The sequence below is a fragment of the Pungitius pungitius genome, chromosome 7 (assembly GCF_949316345.1).
Source record: "Pungitius pungitius chromosome 7, fPunPun2.1, whole genome shotgun sequence".
NCBI classification, from domain to species: Eukaryota; Metazoa; Chordata; class Actinopteri; order Perciformes; family Gasterosteidae; genus Pungitius; species Pungitius pungitius.
In genome coordinates this window covers 17,145,240-17,172,962 of record NC_084906.1, presented here as the reverse complement: position 1 = coordinate 17,172,962, position 27,723 = coordinate 17,145,240, and the positions used below count along the sequence as shown (strand labels likewise).

Genomic DNA, 27,723 nt, shown 5'->3' with positions numbered 1-27,723 from the left:
GCGCCATTTGAACAATCATTTCTCACTGCACATTATGTGTGAATATGAAAGAACGTAGATGTATGGAATGAAGATGACAACCACATAGGTGCACACAACAAGCCAAGGCACCTCTAAACCAGACAGCGTTTTAAACTCATTATCATCACACACACACACACACACACACACACACACACACAGATGAACACACTATCTGTTACCAGCAAATGAAAAGTGTGAGCGCCTTTCAGCCTGCCAGTACTTGTACGCAGATAATGAACCTCTGGTAGAGAATTACAGCACGCATCCACTGCTCTCTTTTCTTGCTGCCTTTGTTAGTCCTTTACATGGATCAGGTGCTCCGTGTTCCCGAGGAGAGAGACACACACACACACACACACACACACACAAACGCACAAAGAGTGAGGGTTTGGGGGGGGATCTGACACCGAGTTACATTAGCAGAAGCATTTCCTGGGCAGGGAATAGGATTGAATTAATCTTTATCAAACCCAGTGAGGAGCTGAAGGATGTCTCCCTGGTTGAAGCCAAACCGGCCTCAGTGTGTCCGACCCGCTCAGTTACCATAATGACCAAACACCCACTGTATATTAAACCCACGGCTAAGTATCTATTATTGATCAAATGATTGATCGGTTTACTGCCAGGTTGGTGGGGCTCATTACACAGGGGAATACAACTACCCAGCCAGCATCTTCAGGTATTTGAGTGTCCCGGAGGCATGCTTTTTCATGGCTGACAGCTTAACAGATCCTAATTGGAATCACCTGATGCATCGGGCCACACTTGTTTAGAACTCCATAAAGGTTGAATCATTTGCTAAAACCTGTCTGGCTCAGGTGCACAGATGTTTACCACAGGTGAATCTAGACCGGTCTCGCCAGTTGAAGTGTCATCAGGTCAGAAAACGAGGAAGCAACTGGGAGCCAGAGGTGACGGCACACTCCAGCTGTCACGGTGGTCCAGCCAGCCGGGCTGGACTCTGGGGCTCGGTGGTTAGCAGCACCGTGAACAATGCTGCAGACCACCAGACCCAAATGATCTTAGAATGGCTACAACGTCACATCATTTAGTTTTTATTTTCTAGGCATAATATCTGAGCCAGTGCTTCTATTCTTGGATTTTATGCGAGAGCAGATCTTTATAAGTTTCATACTTTAGTAAGTGCACTTTTTTTTCAATTTTGCAAAGAATTGAAACTAATGCACAATTGATATTATTACTAAAAGAAAAAGGGCTAAGCGTGTAGAAATGTCTTAATGAGTCATGTTTTAAGTTGTTATTAGCCTGTCTATTTAATCATTTTCCAATAGAATGTAGTCTTCCAATGCGACAACCACCATCTCCCGCAATAGATCTACGGTGTTCTATTATGTATAAATATGGTCATTAGCAATGCTACCATTCTGATCGGTGTGAGGAGGTAAGAGGAAAGCGAGAGGGTAAAATGGAGTGGCAGCCGTGGAAAAGCCATTTATGCACTAAACCCCTATTTTATGACCAAATCAAATATTAATGCACAATCTACCCAAAACCCATTCGCAAACATTTCCTCCAGATTTTTTTCTTTTCATATTTGCTGATTGTTATCCCAGGGAAAAAGTTGGGAAGGCGAACGAGAGGAGAAGAGGCAGAGCCATCGGGGAGTAACTAACATCCCAGTCATCATTTTGTAGCTCATTTCAAATGAATTGAAAGCCAATACGGGCCAAATTACACAGCCAGCATCCAACTACCAGGTGTCTTAAAGAGAAAATGTGATAAGCTGGAACAAATTATATTACGTGGGATTGTCTATTTTGAGACCATGCAACGTAATACAATTATTATTTGGAGTACTAGTAATAGTAGTACTAGGTTTTTATGAATTAATAAAATTGCCCATTACCACCGTGCTCTGGCACAAAGAGACACTGAATTGAACATTCCTTTTTGTTCACTGGGGGGGTGAAAACGAGCTGGAAATATAACATGAATGTAACTTTTAGGTTGACACGTAACAGTCGTCTACTCACTTGGCCAACAAACAAAGAGGATTAACAACATCAGCATTCATCTGGATTCCCGTGTGCAGCAACAACTCCTTTTTGCCCGGTTTTAGTCTCCTCCAGCCCCTGAGGGAAATGTCTCTCTTTAGCAGCTAAAGGCTTCTCTGTGTCCACCTGTTTGCTGTGTGATGCTTTTACCAACGAGCTGAAAGATGCTCAACGGCAGTGAGGGATGGTAAGTCTCAGTGGGCTCTTCACTACTAGTGACACACAAGTTAACATGTGATCCATTGACAATACAAACATAAGTGGCTTTAAGGAATGGACTTGATTTAATACGAGTATGTTGGGTTACTGGCCTTTTGTTGAAATGCAACTTTGACATTACGGCTTTACATTCATTATTGCCGTGTGCTGTGTTCCTGGTGTTACCCTTCTGACGAGGTCACAAAGAGGAAACAAGCATCTGCATCCAGTCCCGGTCTCCAGTGAACCGTAAACACACACACACACACACAGAAACGCCCCCCCTATCATATATCCAGGGCCCGGGCGAGGGATGATGCTTGATGGTGAGCGAGAGAATCGTCGTAAACAGCCTGACTCAACCTCCATCTGCCTCCAGTGATCTCAACTCTGCTGTCCACCTCATCTGGCACCTTATCTGAGTCACCAGTTTCACTAGAGTGTGTTCTCACACACACACACACACACACACACACACACACACACACACACGCACAGACACACATCATCTTACTGCATCTTAGTCATCGTCCCTTGGGGGTGAGGTAAGCATGAGCTAATGGGATGAGCTTTTCAGGGTACGTATGGGTGTGGCTGTCTGGTGACATCATAATGTCAGAGGAGCACAGGTGTTCAAAACGCACAGCTCCCTTAAATCACATCACCGTAGTTAAAGATTACGAAGCGTAATAGAAAAGAAAAAACAAACGAAAAGGCTGCTTGCTGTCAGAACTGTGTGCCGTGCAAGGACAGCGTCGGGTAACGTGTGCCGTGGCCCTGGGAGGGCGGGAGCAGAGCGGATGGAGAGCGGGCTTTTGTCGCGTGACCAAGAGCCCTCGGTTAAAAATACAAGCAACCAAATAAAAGATTTATTCCTTCCGAGAGCGGAGCGCCGCCTCCTCTTGAGCGCGAGGGAGAGGACGGCCGGCAACCTGCGCCGGGCCCCCGAACCGGGCCTCCCCCCGCTGCCGCCTTTATTGCTCTCCCCATCCGACGACCCGAGTGCTGTGCACGACAGCAGGGACGCGCGGATAATGCGCGCGGTCGACGCGTAATGTATGCACGCGGTGGCACGGATGGTCCCTCCGCACCGCGCCGCTCACTTTTTTTTTTCCCGGAGCACTTTAAAAACATGATTCAATTTCATCTTAAATTTCATTAAATATTCATGAAGACCAATTAAGAGAGCAGCCTCTCCTCCAGCTTCCTGTCACAGGCAGTCTGTCAGGTCGCCTGCTTTTGGAACATGGACACCATGGGTCTAGGTGGCATGACCATTGCGCCCCACCTGTCTCTTTTACAATAGTCAAACTTCCGCTTTGAAGGCAATAACTTGGGGGCAAAAGCGGCAACCCGATAGTAACTAAGTGTGCCCAATAATGTAACAGTTACATTATCGAAGTACTGCCTCAAGTACCTTTGTGCCTTAGCAATACATATTATAAGTCATATTATCAGTGAAATCATAAATAGTAAATAAATAGCTGCCTTTCAGCACAAAATAGTTGTAGCCACCAAACGTTGTGTGTCTCCTTTCAGTAGTCTAGAGAAAAAAACGTTTGGTTCCAAAGCCCCGCACACACGTGTAGAATTAGCCACCGACCTTTGTCTGCTGGTTAGAGGACATTTGGGTATCAGGCCTGGCTTTGTCAAGGGAGATGTTCTTGATCTTCAACAAGAAGAAGAGGAGGAGTTTGTCAAGGGAGATGTTCTTGATCTTCGACAAGAAGAGAAGGAGTTGTCCAGCATAAGAATGAATGATAGGGTGAATGTGAAAAGGAATGATAAGAGTTTTCTGGTCACATTCGTGGCTTTTAAATCAACCGCAACATTCTTTGGAGTTCTAGCCATTTTATCTTATTTCCTTTCACACGTGTGCGTGCCTCTGAATGACAGAGTTAGCCATACGCACGTGTGCCAGAGCGGGTAACCTAAGGCCTCCTGCTGAGCCGAGAGTTTCCTCTGTGACCTGGCATGGAGTCAATGACAGCATCTTGACACTGGAGATTAATCAATGACTTGAGGACACTGAGAGCATACTTGATACCTCAAACACACAATTGCACTCATACACACAGACACACACACACACACGCAGAGAAAGACTCTGTCCCATCATCACTTCCCCCTTTGGGCTGTGATTGACCCCTGCCCGATGGAGTGCGGGTGTAGTGACCTGGTATTTACCAGAGAACGGCGAATCAATGCCCTCCCAGGAGCAGATAAACAGTCAGGACAACGCCACGGCACTGCAGACCAGTGTGAGCATGACTCAGTTTCACCACATCATGCTCAACATTTTTCTGGATTACTTTTTAACACTCTATAAAGTTAATGTTGTTCCATTGGTAGTGGAATAATGTGTGCGTGAATAGAACATATTTATACATGAAAGTCAACCACTGGTCTTTGATCACAGCAATGAAATAGAAGCTACAGTGTCCTTGTAGCAGTTGTTTTATTTCATACAGTGTGTGGTCTCTCTTAACAGCGCCATTAACATTATTATTATTATTATTTATTGGAAAATTCCACCTGCTTTTACAGTCTTATATTTCCATCATTTTCAGGTTGGCGTATTCAATCAACTGCGACAGATAAAAAATGGAAGTGACTCCTTTCTGATATTTCATTTAAAGTTTTGTGGCTGAAACTTGAGCTCATGGTCAACAGTGAATATTGACTCGCCAATCACCTTCAGACCAACCCGATCGGAGTATCAATAGACAAGATGTAAGGCTGGAAAGTTCACCTCTCTCTTCTCTGGGCCTAATTGGAGCTGAAGGTCACGAGGAGTGTATGTTCCTATTGGTCTATTGCTATTATGGATCCTACAAGGGGGGGGGGGGGGGGGGGGGGATGGGTGCTTGCCGCCTTGCCGACTTTTTACATTTCAGAACCTGTTATATTCATTTTTTCATGATATCCACCGAAACAAATTCATGCGCCTGCTATCTTCAAGTAACCAGACTGTGAGAGGCGTATTAGAAAATAAATAAAACAAAATGTTGTGTGACTAAAGCATTTTCTCCAGCATAACTTTTCCATTTAGCTAAGTTCAATCAGGTGTCGGGATGCGGCGCTGAATAGTCCTGTAAAGCCGAATCCGGCTGGACCGCTGTGTTTCTGGTAATTAAGCGGGACAATGATTAGCTGCTAGTGGAGGAGGCAAAAAGGAGGGGAAAACGAGTTTGAGTGAGACGCACTGAAAGGCAAATGCGGCAAACAAAACAACACACACACACACAAAGTGAATTGGCGAGATGTGAGAGATGTTTGTGTCCCCTCACCTTGTCGAAAAAAAAAAAGCCCACACCCTCTCCAGATGTTGAAGGGTGGACCAGATGGATGCACTGTGTGCTGTCTGATAACTTCTAATCACAGCTGAATGCGAGTGGAGCGGAGAAAAACAGGGGGAGACGATAAGCACAGAGGACATTCTGGGACATGAAGGGACAAAAGCAAAGGAAAAGAAATGGAGCGGGACGGTGTTGAAAGGACACCCGTTTGATGAGGACCAGCTCGCATGGGGAAATTCACAAGCAGCGCTGAGCATGTCGGTGAAGGGGTGATATAAAGTTATGAGGCAGTCTCTCTCTCTCTCTCTCTCTCTCTCTCTCTCTCTCTCTCAGGGAAGGGTCAGCTTGCTGCCAGTGCCTTGTGACCTGGAACCTAAAAATCAATTTAACATCGGAGCTATACAAAGCCGAATTGACCATCGCAGGTGCCTGGCTTGCAGCCAGTTCCAATAGTTGAGTGTGTGTGTGTGTGTGTACTGGGCTGGTCAAGAGGTTGAGTGGTACTGTTGCGGAGCACGTCTGGTCTACTTTCTGCGTGACCCGTGTGTGTGAGTCAGAATACAGCGAGACAGGGAGGGCAGCCAGAAAGAGATCTAATACGAGGCTTTGCCTTTCTGCTGATTGCCGGGGATCTTGAGGCAGGTGCGTGTCCCAAAGCGCCCCAAACAACCGAGCGATCGGTTTCGCTCTGAGATGAAAAGCAGGCAGGTGGACAGAAGGAAGGTAGGAGAAAATAACACACAAGATAAAGAAGAGCACATTGAAAATAGGCTGTGAGCTCAGATAAGAGCACACCACATTAACGAAGTTCAGTATGGTTTTAACACCCATCTAGTTGGGAATCATTGTAATTTACCAGCTCCATACTGAGTCGCTGGTCATCGGCAGGATGCAGATATTCCATCTTCCAGCCAATAAACTCAACACTCTCACCTCCTGGGCTTCACATTGAGTGTGTTTGTGAACATTACATAACTGATGACACAGCACAGCAATGCCACAGCTCACCTGGTCCACTTTTCTACCATCAGGATGGAATCCACGCAGCTCTTTTTCGTGGGAGGAGCAGGAGAAAGACGATGTGAGCCTTTTGTGTTCTGAGGCCAAATCCCATTGTGGGGAAAGTCCTGTTGGTTGGCCATCCTTACCGACCGTTTTCTTTACACAACGTGTTTCTAAAGACTTGAACGTGCACGTGAAGTATGTATGTAAAATGAGTGACAGTATGCTTTTTGATAATGGGCAGTGATGCACCAACACCAACCTCCCCTCCGCCTCTCTCACCTCCTTCCTCCCATGACAGTGCCCGAGCATCGCCCTCCAGGTCTCCCTTCCTCTCCCGAGATAAAAAACAAATAAGCAAACAGTCGAACGACGCATCTGTAATCACCTTAGCCATATCCGCTTGATCTGGGGGCTTTTAATTTGCCGTGCTTTTAATTTGTTTTCACAGCAGTTTCAAGCAAATTGAATTTGTTAATTAAAGCAGCAAAATGAAATGCTGAGCATTATTGACGAGATGCTAATTGGGTTAGTGTGGAAATTGGAAGTGGGGTGGGTGGGGGATAACAAGAGGGTTGAGGAGGGCGTTTTGGGGTATCAATAGTGGGGACAAATCACATTACAGAAAAGCGGAAGAAAGGCAACATGCCAAGTTGCCCCCATGGTGGCTGCATTATGGTCTGTGTGTGTGTGTCTGTGTGCAAACACAAAACACACCCCCCCAAGCCTTTTTTTTGGCATTCATACACAAACACAGATAGACAGCTGTACTTATGCCTGATTTTTTACAAATCACAATCTTACAAATCTACACAGGCATTGCGCGCGCACACACACACACACACACACACACACGCACACACACAAATACAAATGGGCAAATACATCAACGCTGTCATTTTTACGGTGGAGTTCTGGCAACCACAGCTGCCAGTATTTCATTGTATTTTTTATGGTCCGTGTATTTAACAATAACAACATTTTTTAGTAAATACTGTAAAAATCACAATATTGAATGATTTCCATTTTACGGTGCATTTCTGTTGACAGTACAATTTCTTGTACAATTAACAGTGATGAAACGTATTTATTACAATATATGAATGCCAAGATAACTTTCTGTGCTGACATATATTTACGGTGTTTTACTGTCAAATAAACTGAATTTAACCCATTTCAATTCAAGTCTGTTACTGTTATTTTTCACCGTGAATTTTACTGACTTTTTTTTACAGTGTAACATTAACACACAAATCCCACATAATGCCGGCAAAAACAGTCAAATTTTAAAATCTAATTCAACAAACAAACATCATCCATCAGAGAATGTTGTTTGTCGTAGCAATTAGGAATTCTTCCAGTCAATCACATCATATTTATAAAGTCATTGTGACAGTCAAAGCCATCCTTCTTCCTGAAGGATCTCATTTGCATTTTTAAACAAAAGAATTTCCTTTTAGCTTGTGAGCATATTTACTGTTTGGTTAAGTGGTTAGTCTCTTTTGCTCAGCACTACAGTTTGTTGTTTTTATTGATGGGTTCCTTTTTGGCTGTGTCATTATTAATACAGAAAAAGCACTGTGCGCCTTCTTTAAAAAAAAGAAGGGAACTAGTAATAATGGATAAGGATAAATGGATTGTATAAAGATGATCTCTGAGGACTGTCGGGGACATGCAGCCCTCAAGAAATACGTAAAGCGGAGTGGATAGAGAACATTCCTCTCATTTTGTTGTTCTGTATTTACGAATGATTTAAAAATTATGTAACTATGTTGTCCTATAAGCTTATGAAACATAATTAATATCAATAAATGCTTCGACCACACTCTCCTTGGTGCGTGGATACCCACTTGCCCATACATGCAGTATGCTGTAAATCAACTTGGCACAAGTGAGAGAAACTCTAAAAAAAAAAACATTCCCAGTCTAGCATTAACCATCACTCCCTTAACCAGCTCATTGACCCCTCAGAGCTCTGCTGAGCTGTTCAGTACTAAGATCGCTCTGTCTCCCTCCGGGCACGTTGGCCCAGTGCACTGCTAATGAGAAGAATTCCCTCATTTGGCTTAAGATCCACGCGGGTGAAGGACAGAGGTGTCGGGCTGGGAGGAAGAAAGGGAAGGGAGGGAGGAAAAAAGGGTGAAATAAGGAGAGGTACGACACAGAGTGTGAGGGATGGCAAAAAGAAAGGAGATGAAGGGCCGCTGAGCAGTGGTTGAATTAGGGAGGTGATTATAGTGCTAATTACAGGCTGAGTCGCTTCATTGATAAGGTCCCGGACAACGCTTACTCTCTGTAAGGTTGGACGTACTGAAATGCACACGCGTACAAAAAGGGTCGGGTGTGCGAATGAGGAATAATACACCGTGGCACCCAAAGAAAGGTGTTGCAGTGTTATAATAGGCCTCCACACGTCGCACACACACACACAAAAAAGAAATGCCAATGTCTTATGTCCTAGTTCAGTCATGTGTAATCAAAGTGAATTAATGTGGTGCAAATGTAACTCGGGGGTTAGTCGACACGGGGGAAACGCAGACTAAATGGTGTCACGCGACCAGTCTGATTCTCCCGTTGGATGCTTTTTGTTTGTGTTAATATCAGATTCTATCAGAACCACTGGGTATCATCCACGGCGGGCCGCCCCTGCCCTGCCCTGAGGCTACGACTCCGTCCTTGACCACACTGACAAACGCATTGAGCCCAGAGCATTTCTACAAGGTCCCCCGTTTTTTTTTCTTCTTTTTTTCGACCAATTCCATCACATAATACCCCATTTGGAGAGGGCGCATTTGAATGCTATTCATGGTTCCTATTACCAAATGTCCTCATCTGAGAGAGTGCACTCAGCAATACGAATCAACCTGAAAGGGTATTGAATTGTTGGGCGCCACTGTATTTCATGCCGCCAGTAAATATATCTGTCTTGTTCATAACAATTTGCGGCTCTGTGTTTTGTAATCATAAAAAAGGATACGTTTGGGGGGGTGGGGGGATATGAGGTGACGTTCTTTTGAGAGTGCTGATTACAGCGGGCGCCATCTGCGTGCAGCGCGCAGCTGCCGGCCTCATCAGAATACCTAATATTCCAATGGAGGGGCCCTAAGTACCTGGCAAACCCAAGTAGATAGATAACAAAGAGCCTATTAAATAACGGACAAAGTGGCCTGTGAAGGCAGGGGTGGGGGATGTGGGAGTGTGTGGTGGGAATTAGTCTTTTAGCTCCACACACACACACTCTGAGATGAGATCGCCGCGAGTTCTAATTAAAATTCTCATTCCCATCTCAGGTTGTAATTTTGATCTAAGGAAGAGCAGCGAGTTTGATATCTTGCAGACATCTCTCTCGCTCTTTTACTATTTCTCTCTATCTGCATTTCTTTCCCCTCAGTCTTGATCAAAATCAATGTTATCTGCTCCACCCGGTCACTACTCCTTGCCCTTAGTCGCCCTCAAGGTCACGTTGGAGCCGGCTCATTTGCAAGGATGATTGTTTGATGGCGGTTACGTTTTAGATCACAACAAAAACGTTTCCCAAACTCCTAATAAACCTCACACACACTCCTGTGGGGCTCAAATTTACTTTAGAAAGGTCCCGAAACAAAATAAGAAAAAAGGTAAAGTACAGGCAGTGGGCAACACTGGTACACACCTCTAGTGGCTCATAAGTGACGACAAAGAGGGATTCTTTTTGTATTCGTGTACATGTTGCTGTTTTTTGGGAAAATTGTTGCATATTACAGATTCCTTCCGTTCAACGGATTTGTTCGAATCTGAAGACATAAACTTTACAAAAACAAAAAAAAACGCGTAAGACCTTCACACAATATTATAATTTCACATGTCCAGATCCAAACAGGATGCGACCAATATCAATATTACGTTATGGTGAAACCTAGCTCTGCAACAGTTCATGTATGAATCCAGCGTGATTGCTCTGACAGGCAGAAGAGAGGACATAATTACATGCATGCTACCAAATTGCAGCTTGTTTTGTCATGTTTACTGTTGTGTGTTCAATTTTGACTCCGCATAATACTCGGCCTCCAAGTGAGCTTTCTCCCCCCCCCTCTCTCTCTCCCGCTCTCTCTCGCGCTTTTCTCCTTTTCCCTGTCCTTTTTTTCCAGCTCATTACTCCTAAACAATTATATTTTGGTAGAAAACCTCTTAGTCGCAGCCCGCTGCTGGCTAAAATGGAAGCAGTCAGTGCGCAGGCGAGACGATGGATCACAGTGTCAACGCCAAAGTTATCATCACCTTCCTTGATTTATATTTCTTCAGTCCCTTTTTTTCAGCACTCTTTGCACACACACGCACACACACACACACACACACACACAGAAAGTTTTCTCAGATGAGCAGGCTGCCTGGGGTGGTGTTAGGGAGGCTAACTGAGTGGCCATCATTCTGAAAGAGCGCCTTCGTCGAAGCTGTGAAATTAAACAGCCAATTTCACCTGGTAATTGGATGGTGAAATATTGGTGGTCGAAACCCCCCCCCCCCACCCCCCCTGCCGTGAGACAGTAGCACGCTGCGGTGAAAGCATTTGTCGAAACTTAACGGTCACTGTGGTGTAAAAATCCCCACCTTCCTGTGGCACGCCACATGCAGTCTACATGCACTGGTGGTGTGACTGTCAGAAACTGGGAGGACGGGAAGCAGCAGATGCAGCCGTGTTGGTATTCACAGCGGCACGAGTTACATGATATATATCTCCGGGTCAGACATTAAGAATTCTTTCAGTTGCTCGCTCCCAGGCAGGAGCAGAGGCTTTAATTGCCATAAATACACTCTAATTAACAGGCTGGAGTTGCTGTGATGTATTTCACCCTGCCCACACATTAGTGCAAAAATAGCGCTTACAGTATGCCGTAGTATTTGTTAATTACCGGCGTTTGAGGGAGGGAATAAGGGGGCTGGGAAGGAGGTTGAGCTTCTTCTTTCTCACCCTACTGTGTTTGCTAATATGAGCTAAGGAGACGCGACCCTTGGGTGGAATGAGCTCCGAACTCTCGAGTGAGCCGCGATGATGGCGATACATTCTGCTGCCTCTGAACCCGGCCACACCTCCCACTCTCCTCGCCCTTTACCTCGGGCCGTGCTGTTTGGACCTAACTTCCCAGGACTCTTATTCCCAATAGACCCACATATAACTGCTCACGATAACTATAATATGCTCACATGGGTCGGTACAGTCAGTCCTATAAAAACCACAGCTGTCAATGGAACAGAGCACTGTAATCCCTTCGTTGGTTAATTAGCGGCTGACACTAGTTGAATAGAGACGTTCCATCGGATTAATGCAGTTTTTCGCCGTGACAGGATATCAAATCCAGCCAGTGGTGCAAACGGCAGTACTGGGAGTCTGGACGTAACCCCTTAAGGTCCATTTCCCAGAGCTCAACCTCAAGGCCCCGGTCGCCTCCTGGCCAAGAGAGACGGGAACAACGGTGCGGTGTTGTTTTTCCATTTGCCACGTTGGATTTAATCAAACGATCCAAAAAGCCAACGGACAGCTCCTGTTCGGTGGCGCGGTCTGACGCAAAACTGGACTCGGATTTTGCGTTGTGCAAAAAAAAAAGATGATAAGTCAACGTTGGACGCACGGATGTGCTAAAAATGGAAAAGAGACAAAGAGACATTCTTCTTTGGCTATTGCGGACCCTGTTTTGCACACAAAGTATTATGAGGAAAACAGCAGCCAATCACCATTCAGGCCGGTTAACTTGTTCATCAACAGTCCAGTCAGCCAAGCAGTCAGTGTCAGGGAGGAGACAAGGCCATAATCCAATTCTGGATTTTACACGGCGTCATGCATTTACCTTTGACAGCGTGATTGATGTGTATGTAAATGTGTTTTGAGGAGGCCTGTGAGCAGCTAGTTAAATCAGACATTTAGGGCAGCCCTGTCAAAGACAAAGGAGACGAAGGAGAGAGAGAAGAAGAAGAGGGTGGGGGGGGGAGGAGGGGGGGGAGTAGAAGGAATCTAAAATAAAGACAGCTATTGATCCATAAATGAAGACGGACACTGGCGGAGCCCGGGACAAGGCGTTATGAGGCTCTCGAGTGTCCCCTTGAATTGACAGGGGGACAGTTTGACAGCTCCACAATGGCACACTACAGGGAGCCTCTATCGGAACGGAGGCCGAGCAGGGAAAAGGTCACTGCCTTTTCAAGAGCCCTGGCTACCGTCCTCTCCCAACCGCGGTGCTTCTGTTGCCGTCACCATTCCTTAAGTCAAAAAGCAGTGGACTTCGAGGTCACGTGGCGGGTTTCTCCAGACAGAGCCAGGCTACGGGTGTTGTAATCTGTGGCCTCTCTCACATTTCTCTCTCTGCGAGGCTGTCACGCGGGCACCGAAGTCCAGCAACTTCCGGGGGAACACCGTTTCCGTGGCAACCAAGGTAGGAGGAGGCAAAAGGAAGGAGGTAAAGGAGTCTAAGCTCCCCACTGGTGTACGCACACACGGCCATTTGAAGCCACCAGTCACTGGAGGCGAGACTTGCGCTTGTAGCTTAGCATGCAGGCAGCGGCCTGTGTAACTGCCGCTAGTAATCTGTCTGGATGTTGTCCATTTATTATCCAAAGCAGTGGGGGCGAATGCGCTCATTTTCTATCCTTCAAGATGGACAATTGTGCTGAAGTAAACTTTAAATGATTTGAGTTGTCTGACAAAGCTACGCTCCCTGCCATTGGCAAATCTCTGAAGCGAAGAGATGTGGGGAACATGGACATCTTTTTAATTAGATCACATTAGATGGAACTGATTCGATTTGCGGAAATTTAAATTAGGCCGTATAGGAGCAGCATGTTGTAACAGGACACAGCTACCGAAGGAAATAGGATATTACAACCAAAATGAGATTGTTGATGAATTAAAAGTGGTAGCACGGGAGATGATAGGGAATACAGTATGGTATGGTATGAATACGGACATGTAAGCACTTTTGCAATCATATTCAACATTATATTGGCTAATATATGAATGTTGTCTTGCAGTATGAGTGGTCATTGTAAAAAGAAAACTTGTTTTAACAACACCATCATTGTCAGTACACCCAAAACAGAAGGTGTAATTTTCCATTTCAATTCCATGTGAAAAAAGAAATCTATATACGTACATTTAAACTGATACATTTTTGGGGGGTTGGGTATTTTATTTAGCTGGCTCATATATGTTTTGCTGATGGTCCCGTCCACATCCGTACTTGCTCTTGTGTGAGTAGACCTTCACCCGTACACAGGAATGCTCCTCCATGTCGGAGTGAAGGCCAAAAGACCACATTTAGATTTAGCTGGGATGGAATGAATGGTTTGTGATTCCTTTTGACATGATTAGCATCTGAGCGTTAATTATTAATACTTTAGTATCAGGCTTTCTTTTTTTAGCACAGTGAATATATTTTTGTTCCTGCAGGCTTCCGCATACTGAAAGTATGTAAGTGTTGCTAACTCATTAAAGCACACACACAGAGGATTTTTTTTTATTTTAGAGAGACGGCTCCTTTGGAAGTCTGTCTACCACAAAATAATTGAAAAGGCAAACTTCAAAAAGAGAATGCACACCTATGTGACATATCTCAAAAGTAAGCGGCATACAAATGGAAAAAGAAGACATTTTTCTTCGAGACTCCTGTTGATTTTCTTTTTCTCTCTCGCTATCAATAAGAACTCTGCTGCCTGAAAATGGGGGAATGGATTGATGAGAAACAGAATACTCATTCCTGGCAAATTGTTTCCTCAGCCATCAGATGGCATCAAACAATGAGACGCGAAAAGACGGAGGGGAGGGGGGAGCGGGGGGGGGGGATGAAGTGTACAAGTGGGAGGAATTGTGAAAGAATGTGTAGAAGTAAAACCCGTCATACTTCCTCCATGCACACCCCCCCCCCCCCCCCCCCCCCCTCTTGCGCCCCGTGGCCCCTGCACCCTTGCTCTGATGTGAGTCTGATGAAAAGCAGGCCGCAATCCCTTTCAATTTGGCCAGTGTGCCCGGGTGCTGTTAAAGGCAATCGACTGGCTGAGCAGAGGCACTACATCACAATATGCAGCCGCAGACGAGCCCGGGCTGAGGAGAGAGGAGGGACATCGGCGCCTTAGGAGAGAGAGCGAGAGGGACTCGGCATCCATCTCTCTCACACTCGACCATGTGGGAGACGTTCACACACACACACACACACACACACACACAAGACCTAGGACCGGCCAGCAGTGGCAGAGCAAGAAAACGAGGAGAGAGAGAGAATACAAAAGTGGAAGAAAAATGGGATGTGTCACTTCCTTTCTGTTTTTTTTTTTCCTTCTTTTTCTTCCTTTTACTAAGAGTAAAATAAAAAACTAAATATATTTTGTGCAACTAGGGGAGTGAAGGAAAAAGAAAGGCTGTCAAGAACCAGAGCACGGTGTGGGTTTGGGGCGAGCAAATGCCTGACTTGGCCTAGAGCCGTTGGTTATCAGGTGTCCCCCCCTCCTCCACCCCGGGCGTGCTGAGCGGCTGGCCCCGGTCAGAGGGGCTGAGCCCGGGGGGTGGGGGGGGGGGGGCAGGGTGAAGAGTCGGGGGCCTCGGCCCGCGGTCGGGTGAGAGGCCAATGGCCTTGAGAGAGAGAAGCGGCCTGAAGAGGATTGGAATTAACGGTGATTTATCCTTCAAATGCTCCGTCCATCGCTGCCCACTTCCTGCCCAGAGTGTAATTAAGCATCTTGTGCCCGAGAGCTCCAGCCAGGCGATGTAGCCAGCACACTAGACGGCGTATCAATCACAGCTCTTTTCGGCTTTACGTTTGAGAGTGAGCACTTCTGATAGACACTTGGCATGTAAGAGCATCGAGCGTCCACACTCGGTCGCCCCCCCCTCTTCAGAGGGACGCCGAAGGAATGGAAGAGCTCCAGTCGAGGATTTGATGTCATGTGACGTCTGATTTGCTCCGTAAAAATTCCTGTGGCGTGCAGTCGTTGGACGGTGAGGTCCGTAACTGTGGGGCGAGGATAAAACTGGAGCAGGTCTGCAATCATAGTGTTTAACCATGTGCTGTCAGTCATCCAGCTTATCACTCAACACATTGGCTCTGATAAATCCTCTGGATCTACGGGTAATTTAAGCCTGCAGGAATACCAATATTTATATTCATGCTTGCAGGCGCACATTATACCGTGCACCGACGGTGTAGTCCACAACAGCAAGAGGGAACACACTCAAAGAGCAACTTTGAGGCTGAAATCTTTACTGCATATTATCTGATTTCCAAGACTTTTCACAGTGCTTTGAATAAGCAATGCAGAAAAAAGAAAGGGAGGCATTAAGAACACCGTCCCCTACGTACACTTTGATTTTTACATTTTACCGGTATCGGGCATAGCTGTAGCAGTGGTCTGGACACTCGGCATCTCTCTCAAGGTAAGCTAATTGGTTTTCACTTCATGCCACAAATACAATAAAGATCATAAACATCGGAGGCTATTAAAAACCCATTTAACGTGTCTTGTTTTCACTGGATGAAAATGTATTTGGCAACGCTTGAAAACTGTGAAAAGACGAAATTAAAGTTCATCATCTCATCTTACCACCTGCTGCTTTTTGATTATCACATTCATATGCCACCCGCATTCTTTTTAAATGGGTCTCCCTGCACTCGGGTGTTATGTAACGCGCCTTAACTCGGCTCGGCCACATGGAGGGCGGCCTCTCTCTCCTCCTCCTCCTCCTCCTCCTCCTCCACCATTAACATAGCGTGGGGTCAACGCCCTGTGATGTGGGACGCAAACCCACCTAGGAGCGGGTCCTTTCCAGCGCGCTTCCGAATTTGGACGACGATAAACCGAAGGTTGCTCTTTAAAAGGACAACTCGAGAGCTCCTGAGCTCACACACACACACACAAACAGACATGATGAAAACAGGCCAAACTTTATTCCCTTAAAGTAACTTTTGACAGGTTCTCCTCCACATCCCGGAGTGGTATTCATACGTTTGCCGGAGAGCAGTCATGTAGAAAGAGAATGCTGTTACTGGAGTTATTAACGGGCTCCTGTGTTTCCCTCCTCTCAGCTGAGCTATTCAGAGCATGGCGTCCTCGTCTGGCACCGGCACATGCCGACAGACAGACGGGGCAGACGGACGCGCCGCGCAGCCCTTCCACGCGCTGCGCACTAATATGTTTTTTGCCCATTTACAACAAATTAAGTTCCCCCTCAAAGTGAATTTCAAGCTTGGCTGCCTTTGGAAGGCGAGCAACTCTCTTTTCATTAATTTTCATTCTTTTCCCTACAAATAAATGATCTACTGTACAGCCCCCCCCCCTTCTCTCTGTCTTTTCCTTTCTCTTGTTTCTCCCCCCTCTTTGCCTTTTTTTTTTTTTCTTGCTTGCCGGGCAATGGAAAGCAATTACGCTGTCAGGAAGGTGTATTCTGATTTATTAAAAGGCCTTGAATGCTATCTGTTTTGTTCCCTCTTAGCGTCCCCCCTGGGACCCCGGAGTCCTGACACCCAAATGAGTGCTCCATCGAGAGCGTCAGTGCAAAGATCCATTGGCGGAGGAGAGCAGGCAGACGGCAAGGATGGTAACAGATCTGCCCCAGTAGCCAAAGAGGTGGGGAGGGTGGGGTGAGGGTGGGGTGAGGGTGGGGTTCAATCTGACATTTTTCTTACTCTTACGTCTCATTCAGGCAGCTCCGGGCTCACAGCGCCTGCAGACAACTTTTCACTCGCTCACTCCCCCCAGAAGAGACGAGGGAAAGGGGGGGGGGGGGGGGGAGAAAAAGAGACGCAGCGCTAAGCCATCGAGGTGTGAATACGCTCCAATTTCCCAAAATAAATATTATCTTTGTCGGAGCAACCCAGAAATCTGTGTGCTTTTGTGCCAGCGTGATAATGAGGATCAACAAGGGGGTCATCGCCGCGTGAACATCACACCATCGAATTCAGACAGCTTCACCTGGGATACTTTAATCTATTTATCCCCCACATTTCCACGACACACAGTTGACCCGCGCGGGCGCGAATCTGTAATGACGAACACGCCCCCCAATCCACATCACGCCAATGTGCTCCCCGCCACCTCCGAATTCTCACCACCTCCTCCCTCGTTACCGCATTCTTAATCGCGAGAGGGATGCCAGGTCCGGGAGGCGTCTAATAAAGTATCCACGAGGGAACCGTCGGTAGGCAAAAGGAGGGCCAACACCACACGGCGATGCAAGGACATGGATCAAAAAAGGCGCGCATCCTCCGCTCCCCGCGGACCGGCATTCGAAAGTCAACCGTCTGTGGCCAAAGGACATCGGCGACTCGACCTTTTCCTCAGATTCCTGCTCTGGACTACAGATACGGTGGCGTTGGTGCCGATAGAGTACGGTTCACACACTAATGAAGCAAAGCACAAAGCGGCACGAAAACAGGTCTTGTTGCCAAGAAACATGCAATGATACAATGATGACCTTTTCAATCTTTGTGGAATTTGTGACGCCGACGTGCCTCGGGCGGTGATTAACATATTACCAGACGATAAAGAGTCCAGCTCTTTCATCCAGATACCTGTTAGCCGCTGCCAAAGAAAATAGAAAACTCCCCGAGGCCGGCAGGGAACAATTTACGACAAACACAACAAAAAAAACAAAAAAAACAGGGAAACAAAATGGCAAAAGGGTAATGCCAGGACCTAAAAAGTTAACAACAAACAGGAGAAACACAAAGAAAAACTTACTTTTGAAGTTGTGGAAGTAAGAAATATAGAGTGAAAATTAAATTTCCACCTGCTGATATGGTCTTTTAGTTTAGCATTTTCCTTTTTTAGATGTTTAGGCCACAGCTAATGCATTGATGATCAGTCTGCCACTAGAGGGGAAACCTCCTGTGTTATCGTGAGCTGTTTACCGCTCGTCTCGGGGAAGAGTTCTTCACTTATTTGAATGCTGAAGTGCCCATGTCCCTCTTGAATATGTGCTACCAAAGCTACCAAACTGGCTATGTTGGAGGGAATATACAGCTAACATTTCTAATCGCCTGCCTAGAACCATCCGTCTCACATCTCGCGCTGCTGCCGCAAAGAGAATATTGACATTATATTTTGCTTTATGGGGAAGCTAAATATAAACTGGATGAATGTGAGTCCTTACACACATTTATTTTTTTGGCCTTTACGATCCTTAAACCAAATGCTCTGACAAAAAAAAGAGCAAACATTAGTTATCAGTGGCTGTGGCCAATATAAAATCACCCGCCTCAGCAACTTTCTTGCTAGATTTAGCGACCTTTGGAGTGAGTGCTGATAGCTATTTTCATTGGAAAAGGGTTTGGTGTGTTTGAGTGTTTTATGACATTATCATATTTTAGCCCAAATTGACAACTCACACCTGTTGAGTCTTCAGGAGGATGAAATCCTAATAGTCTCATTAACTCGAGAGGAGAAATACGCCTTGCATGTGGTGTGTTTCCTATGTTTTCTGTTGCCTGGCACCTCCGATGTAGCTGCTGACCTTCTCCTCGGCTGGAGTGCCTATTGATTGGATCTCGGCACATAGTGTACAAACATAGAGATAAGGGGGGAGAGAGAGAGAGAGAGGGGAGGGAAGGGAGAGAGAGGCAGCCGGGCAGATATAGCTGCAAAGCCCACTCCTTTTGCTCAAAAAGGAGGAAAAAAAACAAAAACAAACCCTGTTCTTCTGGACTCCACTCCCACTGAGCAGACATGGTACCTGACCACCGATAGCAGACAGGATTAGGTCTAAAATTCAATCACAACAGTCTAAGTAACATTAAGTCACTGCGGCTGACGCGGACTCTCTTCAACACAGCGCAAGTGATCCATCGTAATCTCGCTTTGATTTGCGAGATTACAAAAGAAAAAGAGCAAAAAAAAAGTGGGTGGATGTGTCATCCCTGCGACCAATAGTCGATGAGGGCGTGCGAACAGCAGAGTCATAGCGGCCAAGGCTTCGGCGTGTCCGGTCCACTCTCCCAACCTATTCTCGCTCCCTCTCCATCTGGTCTACGGGCAGAAGCTGTGCTGTGTCAGAGGTGACTAATAGTGTCACAGACCTGTCCTCCCCAGCGGGGACAGCAGAAGGAAAACTCAAACTGAACTGCTGCCTCTGCAACTCCCGGGCAGTCCCTGACCACTGGTGAGAAAGGAAAAAAAAAAAACTGCTTTGTCAACACACGAGGCAGGCAAATAAGGCACTTCAATTCTAGAAATGAGGAAAGCAAGCAGGCAGCTCCTCATAAAAGAGCGTTGGATTCGTAGCGGGTCAAAGGCGTGTTCTCCCTCCCTGTGTCTTTGTGGACATGGGAGCCTCAGGGGGAGCGAGGGTGAGAAAGAGAGGTTTGCTCAGATGCTGTCAGGGTGGTCCACAAAAGGAAATGTTCAGACCGACGAGGGGCCCAAGGAACAGAAGAAGGGCACTGAACCCTGCAGCAAGAGGAAGGATCCAAGCCCGTCTCCTCTGGGGAATAGGAGAGAAAATCTTCTGTTATTTGTCTTTTTCAATGATGTGTGTGTGTGTGTTTTTGTGTTTACGTGTGTGATTGCGCGTGTGCCAACAAACGGTTGTGTGTCTATATGCGTATTAAGGACCTGTGTGTTTAGGTATTGTTGTTAATCAACACCAGCTATTAAATCAGAAGTGAATTAATATCTTCTCTTTTCTTGTTTTCTGTTAGTTGTCCAGCTCCTGCGTTCTGTAGCAGTTTGGAGTTTATGAAATATTTTTTCTAATTTATGCCAGTTGGAATATGTTATTCCAAGTGTGAGGAAATGAGAGCCTGCTGAACCAACTCGAGTGTCTCTCGCACTCAGATGTGAACAGATTTTTGTCAGCATTCCTTAGTTAAAAAAAAAAGACGCACCAGGCATCACAGTAAAGTGAAGGGTCTGAGATTTAAAAGCCGATCTTTTTACCTTTTCATTCATCCCAGAGCTGTTACATCTCTCTCCCTGTTTCTGTCCCTCTACCTTCTGGAATGAACCGACTTCCAACAAGGCAGCTCAGCTAAAATTCAATCCGTTTCAATGCTGTTTCCACTCTGCTCAGAACATTGGTTTTGAGTAAGATGATGAAAACACACCCGCCTTAGGAACTAGTATACACTTCCTCGCTCATAATGAGGAGAGCTGGAGGTAAAAACTCATACCAGCTGACCTTTTTTGCAGCATTTAAGTCGACCAACGCGCGCTGGATAGCGGCCATTTTGTTCAGAGGAATATATGGCAGAAAACAAATTAGTCAGCGAGATAAAAAAAGGCCAGTCCAAATGGCCCTGGCTCTTATTTCCATCCCCATGAGATAACTGTCCCATTAGAAGGTTAAAGCTATTGTGGTGTCCCTGCAAAGACTCGGCCTCGGAAACGGCAGCAGTCCTGCTTTAAACTTTGATGCAGCCAGAAAGCTTTCCTCATCCCTTCTCATCCCTCCCCTCTGACCTGCATGTGTGTGTGTGTAGAGTTACATATGTGCATGAGATAGAGAGCGGGGGGGGGGGGGGGGGGGGGGGGACCGAGGGAGCAGACAGAGGAAGAGATACGAGAGGGTGGGGCCGGGCTGTCTGCCACCCGGGCCCAGGGAACATAAAGAGAAAAATACGGCCATAAAAACCTCTCTATGACTGTGAATACTAATTCTGACTCTGTGAGCTGAACCAACCGAGTCCGTCCCCTCTGGCGCACGGTGTCCTGCTCACGGAGACGACGTGGCTCCTGCACATGCAGGCCCAACCGTGAAGCTTCATATTTACCATGCAATGGAAGAATTTACCCAAATTTACTGACCTTAATGAGCGCGACCCGTCTGTAGTTACTGACCCAGCGCCTTGTTATTACTGTGCTAAACAATTTGTTTTATTGTGCCATGCCGCTTACACACCGGGCATGCATCATGTGTTTGGATCCATTACGCCAGCAGCATACTGAGAGAAGTATTATACCCCCAAATAAAAACATTTCCACCTTGTTTTTTTTTCAATACTGACTTTGCTTACATTGGTTTTGAAATAAGATGAAAATTGCTATATTAAATACTTCATTTCATAATTTTAATGTAAGTGAAGGTCACCAGAAGGTTTTTCTTTTTTCCGTTCCAGCAGCCGTTTCATGCCACGTTTCTAAAATGCTTTGAATGTTATGGTCAGGTGCTCTTCACAAATACCTGCACTTTCATGGTGCCCCCCCCCCCCCCCCCCTCGCAGCAAGCTTTTCTCTGAAAAATGTTGGAGGACAGAAGAAAAAGTCGTAATCTCTCAAGCATTTCTAATGAGTTTTTCTCCTACAATTATTTGATAAGAGCAGACAAGACTGGAGGCAGCGTGTGTGATACACTGGCTCCTACTGCCGAGGTGGGGAGCTCTGCCGATTACACGCCGCGCCGTTTACACACTCACACAAACATGCACGCACACGGCCGGCGGGCTCAGAGCGCAACAATCCCAATAATGACACGAGAGGCTGGAGTTATGACCGGCAGGCGCACCTACCAATCGGGGGCCTCCCTTATCCCTAAGACACACACACACACACACACACACACACACACACACACACACACACACACACACACACACACACACACACACACACACTAACTCTACCCATTATCCTCACCTTCTGACTGCTCTGCTCAAGCACTTCCACCCCCCCCCCCCACCCCCCCAACCACACACACACACACACCTCCCAACTCACCACACTGAGTCCCAGTTGCTCCCTCTGCAGGTAGGGCAGGTTCCTGCGCTCCAGGCCGGCCAGGTAGTGCTGCAGTCTGGAGTAGGTGTAGGGGTAGCAGTAGGCAAACTGGTACACGTCGTCCTCCCGGTCGAAGCAGAAGGCAAAGGACATGACGTAGTTGCGCCGGTGGTCGGGACAGCGGTAGTAGTAGACGTTTTTGGCGGGAAGCCTCTGCCTGCGACAGAAAAAAGACAAACACGCGGTGTGGAGAAATTAGGGAGTTGATTTACTGGAAAGGTTTTTTTTTTTTTTTAAATTTAAGGAGCTGAGAACCTGAGAAGGAAGTGAAACCGACTCATGAGAGAGAGAGGTGAGAAATTACAACGCAAAAGTTTCATCAGCTTGTTAATTTGTCGTCTCCCACAAATGTGGAAGTGAGGAGATATCATTTGTTAATTAAGATGCCGAGGAAGAAGGGGGGGGGGGAAACAAATAGAATGTATTTCTTTTAATTCATTTGATTAGTGTGTAGCAGTGCGGCGTTCCCGGCCAGCCCGTTGGAACCGCTGCGGCGGGTTCAGAGAAGGTTGATTACTTGGCTCCCGCGGACGCTTTTTGGCGGTTTTGTGGTGCTGTTTGGTACCGTTCGATGAAGTGTAAAAGAGTTTGGCTGCAATGTTGCTACGTCCAGAGACGTGCAGCTCGATGGGCCTCAAGCCTGTGCGGACGACGCGCTCGACTCGGGAACTCGGATCCCCGAAGACCCGCCCCTCGCTGACGGAGCGGTCGGAGCGCCCGTCACTTGTTTACTCGGATGTTGTTAACATTGAACACGTTTTACTTCTGCTTCACCTCTGCCTCTCTGGCAATTCCACCACCCGGTGTCCTCCTGGCGGATGTCTGCGCGACGACGATGACACTATGGTACCGCGCGTGGTGTTTAATTTCGCGGCCTTGAGCGAAAAGCAGAAAATGTGTCTCCTTTTTGGCTCCCGTCTCGAGTCGCGCTGTAAGCGGTGCGAGCAATTTAGAACAATTATAGCGAGTGAAGGACGGGTAATCTCCTAATCTGTGTACGCCATGTTCCTGCTTTTGTTGAGCGTTGTGCGCTTTTTGAGGAGCACTGCGTGTTTGGTGTTGTGTCTGTTGTGGCTTCTCTTTGGTGTGCAGCGGTACTTGTGTACTTTGCTGTTGCATGTCGCATGCTGGGCCCAGGTGCAAAATAAAAGCTGACGGACCCGTGCACCTCGTGGGCGATCGATGGGGTGCAGGACAGTTGCTGCTGCAGTCTACACAACTCCTCTGCTTACTCATCATGTTTGTCTTTTCACACTCCTCCCCCCCCCGTCCATCTTTGTCTTCCTGTCCTCGCCTGCTTGCAGAGACGCGGTCAGAGGGACGGCTGGATGCATTAAAAAAAGAAAACACACACACACTTTCGCCCCTTCTTTCTCGTCTCCCCTCTCTCTCTCCCTACCTTACTGGTCTTTCTCCAGATGCCTATCGCCTTGTCCTGTCACTCACCGACGCTGCCTCGGCAGTTTGCGCGCCGAAGCCCGAAGCGCCGCCAACGGAGCTTTGGCAGGCGCTCCGAGAGAGGGGGATAAAAAGGGGGCGACGAGGGCGGCGAGTGACTGGCGTTATTTGTGTTTCGTGGGTGTTGGGAGCAGGGAGAAAGGTGGAATGGGGAGATAAGGGAAAGATGAGAGGCAGATCTGGGCCCGATAAGAGATGCGCGGGGAGCGGTCGGCGGCTAACGGCGTATGCGGCTGTGTTGATGGGCGGGGGGGGAGGGGCTGGTTGGTGAGCTGGCGCCACTGGCAACGGATCAGATGAAGATGCCATTGGGGGGGCCGCGATAGGGAACAGCACCTGATAATCAACAAACAGGACAGACTGCTCTGCGCCAACTCCGACGGAGTGAACTTCTGCCTGTGACTCACCTCCGCTGAGGGGGGGGGGGGGGGGGGGAGGAGACCCGCGGGGGTTTTAATGCGTTTGCTCAGACGCCCGATACATCAGGTGTAGGCGACGGACCCGCATGGAAATGCGCGGTGGGCGAACACTCGCATGCATTTTTCCGAACACTCAAAGATGTCCCTGCAGGTACCTGGTAAAACAAAAAGCTAAATCCCGGTGCCTCGGAGCCACAGAGGGGACGAAGGGAGGGGAAAGGCAGTGCTGATTATTCCTTCACAGCTGAGCAGGAGAGAGGAGGATGTATCTGCATGTGGCTCTCTCAACAGAATACTAATGCAGCAAGTGGCCAGCTACACCACACCCAGACATCCCACTGGAGCCAGATTACCAGCCTTGTTTTACAGCTTGTAAAAGCTGGACAAAGAAACAGCAAACAAAAAAAACAACAACAAAAAAAGAGCGCACATTTTGGCGCATTAGAGTGGTCATATGAGACCACGTGGGTGGGAAGTGGAGCCCTGTGGGTAAAACGGACCGACGAAGGAGGACGAAAGACAACACAACACGTTTTTTGCATCACTATGGCGACAGTCCACCAAGGTGCGGGTTAATTAAACCAAAATGACACCTCACCCCTTTACATTTCCCCCGTTTTGGCAATCCCACTTCTCCCTGTTCCTGCTTCTCTTTCGCTCTACTGGGGCAGCGCGTGACCTTGCCCGAGAGACTGAAAAAGTCCTGGCTATTGATTTTAATTACTGCTGCTTGTCCCATCACAGCAGTGTAGTTATACGCCAAGGAAAATAGCTCTGTGACATTTCGTGGAAAGACACATCCCCGGAAGGCCCCGGAAGGCTGCCGTCTACGGGAAGAGGCCGAATCTGCTTTAACGCCGGCATGCACACAAATGTGGGGGGGGAGGGGGGGGGGGGGGGGGGGGGAAGGAGCACATCATCTTCTGCACAAGCACGTTAATGCACACAGCCCCTTTGTTTTGCTCCTGCTCGGCAGCTGGCAATTTGCTTTATCTAAATGGTACCTCCCTGTGCCCTTCTTTTTGACGCGACGGAATTATCACCACGTGGGATAAGGAAAGAAAATAGAGAAGCGCCCCCCCCCCCCCCCCCCCCACCCCACCCCACTGGACGATAAGGCGCGGTTTTACAATTCAGTGATTACGGAGACACCGGGAGAAACGTACACACACCAACGGGGAAACGTGCAGGGAGGCGGGCCATCAAGGTCCTCCCTTTGACACGGAGCTGTGGGGCGAGTTAACCCGCCGGAGCGAAGAGAGAGAGGAGGACGCGCAGCGAAGAGGGATGGAGAGGCCGGGTCGCCTGGAGAAAGGAGCTGCCTGACAAATAGAGAGAGAGAGAGGGAGAAAAGGGACGGGGGGGGGAGCGAGGGGGTTTCACGGAGCTCGCAGGCCGCCCTCAGCGAGGTGTCACTTTGCTCGCCGGGGCTTCCTGAACACCCCCCCCCCCCCCCCCCCCCCCGGCAGCTACGAACTCCCCCCCCCCCCGCACTGATTTTCGATGGCCTCTCGATGAAGTTCCAAGATGAAGGTTCTTGAATTGGTAGCTTTCGTACGGGGCGAAATCTTGTCTATATTTTTAAATCAATCGAGCGTAGAGGACACGCCAATCACGATAGCTCCGAGCACTCTCACAGACAAAGGCAAAAAACGTACACACACACACACACACACACACACACACACACACACACACACACACACACACAGACACACACCCTCATCTACTTCATCCTTTTATATCCCATCTCAATGTTGTCTCTTATGGCTTGTCAAGCCTTCATCCTGTCAACTGTTGGGAAGGTTAAATGTCTTCCAATATGCCTGAACAACTGTCAAGCTCCAAGGATCCTCACAAGCTCATTCGAGGCAAACGGTTTCGTCCGCTTGGCAAACATTTCACGTTGAACAACATATTTCTTTGCTCGCTCCGTCTTTCTACGCCAATAATTGAAGAGACGATATTTCTTGGCACTCTAAACTGATGCCAGATGTTAGATGGACTCATTATTCTTTAAAACGCGGCCCGTGTTGTTGTTGTTTTGCATACTAAGTCAAGCAGAAAACAGCCCCAAAATCATTTGAGGAGTGTCAAACGTGTGGCTGTGTATTTTCATGCGTATTCAAGCGTGCATGTGAGTGTGTCTGTGGGATATATATATATATATATATATATATATATATATATATATATATATATATATTCTTAAAGCATCCATCCATCTTTGGTGGATGCAAATCTAGTTGCAACAAAGACTTCTGGGGACACTGTTACTAGGCAACCTGTGCTTGCTTTGTATTTTGGTTGGGGGCCGTGGTATGTTGCGTACGTGGTGATACAGTGTATTCACTCGGATAAGGCTTCACGGGAACGTCTCCTCTGGATCGCTGCAGACGACCAGTGAGGAAAGTGCACCGGATTTGCAGGAGAAAGTCGTAGGGGGGGAGGGGGGGGGGGGGGGGGTAGATCCACCCCCTGTTTCTGGAAAACCATAGAAGAAATTGGTCATGTGACTCATCCTCCAAAGAAGAGAGATACATGGCATGAGAGGTAAGCTCAATGGCTACACAATGAGTCTATAGAGTTAGCACGATGTTAGCTCTTTACTGCTAAATAAATACGTTTTCCCCCCCAAAGGCACAACTTGTGCCACAAGACCCCATTTTTCCCAAAAGCTATATTTCTGAAACAATTTATTTCAGATCCAAAGTTATTGTTCTCAGGGATGCACCACTTCCTGAAATATATGTACATCCTTAAGTGTAAGACGCTACTGTCACGGCCTCACTTTAAAGTCACTTTGAGTCCAAACTGGCACGAATCACCCCGCTCCCCCCCCCACCACCCCACTATGTTTTGGAATAAGACCGTGGCTGATGGGCGACTCAGTGAACGATTGCCTGTTTTTAATGAGGCTAAACTAAAGCTTTGAGAGAGCATGAAGTCTAAAGGCGCACGTCACAACGAGGGCGGGTGCTGTGAACGAGCCTGGACTGATGCCACTGCAAGGTCTTCCAGGTTAGCAGCAGTGAGGTTTTGCTGGGAAACAATAACACGTCTGAGTCATGGACCTTCTCGGATAAAGAGGGCCGAGAGTCGCACACCTGTGGAGGCGAGAGGCCGTTAGCGGCCTCCTGAGGTCCGCAGCGGCTCTCTGATGAGGCTGAAACATGGAATGAGAAACTCTCACATGAAAACACTCTCATCGAGGGGGTCTTTAATGCTGCTTCTTGTTCCTTGTTTGCTCTGATATACAGCCTCTCCTCTCCAGTAATTAAACACTCCTTATACGGACTTCTACGTTTCAAATCGGATTCACCTTCCAGTTCAGGACGGCATCTTTGAAAAAGTAATGTTGCGACCCTCACGTTTCGTTGTCAACTCAAACTCCTAATGTGTTCCATTCTAAATCTGAGGGAGATGTACAGCACTCGTACATTGACACGGGACACTTTTATCACCCCCACGGGGCACACAGTTAAAAACATTAGAGGATTTAGTGTAGCTGCTCGATCGTACCCTCAGATGGTGGCATAAAGTGAAATATATATGAAGAATTTTTCTCATTTGAATTATCTC

At 47.3% G+C, this 27,723-nt stretch overlaps 1 protein-coding gene across 1 annotated transcript in view; it reads right to left on the bottom strand.

Moving 5' to 3' along the window:
- The window catches only part of agbl4 (AGBL carboxypeptidase 4), a 214,803-nt gene that overhangs the window by 74,862 nt on the left and 112,218 nt on the right, over positions 1-27,723 (bottom strand). The window contains exon 5 of the mRNA XM_037468719.2: positions 22,205-22,421. Within this exon, the coding sequence (XP_037324616.2) occupies positions 22,205-22,421 (217 nt within the window). The remainder of the gene's footprint in view (positions 1-22,204; positions 22,422-27,723) is intronic.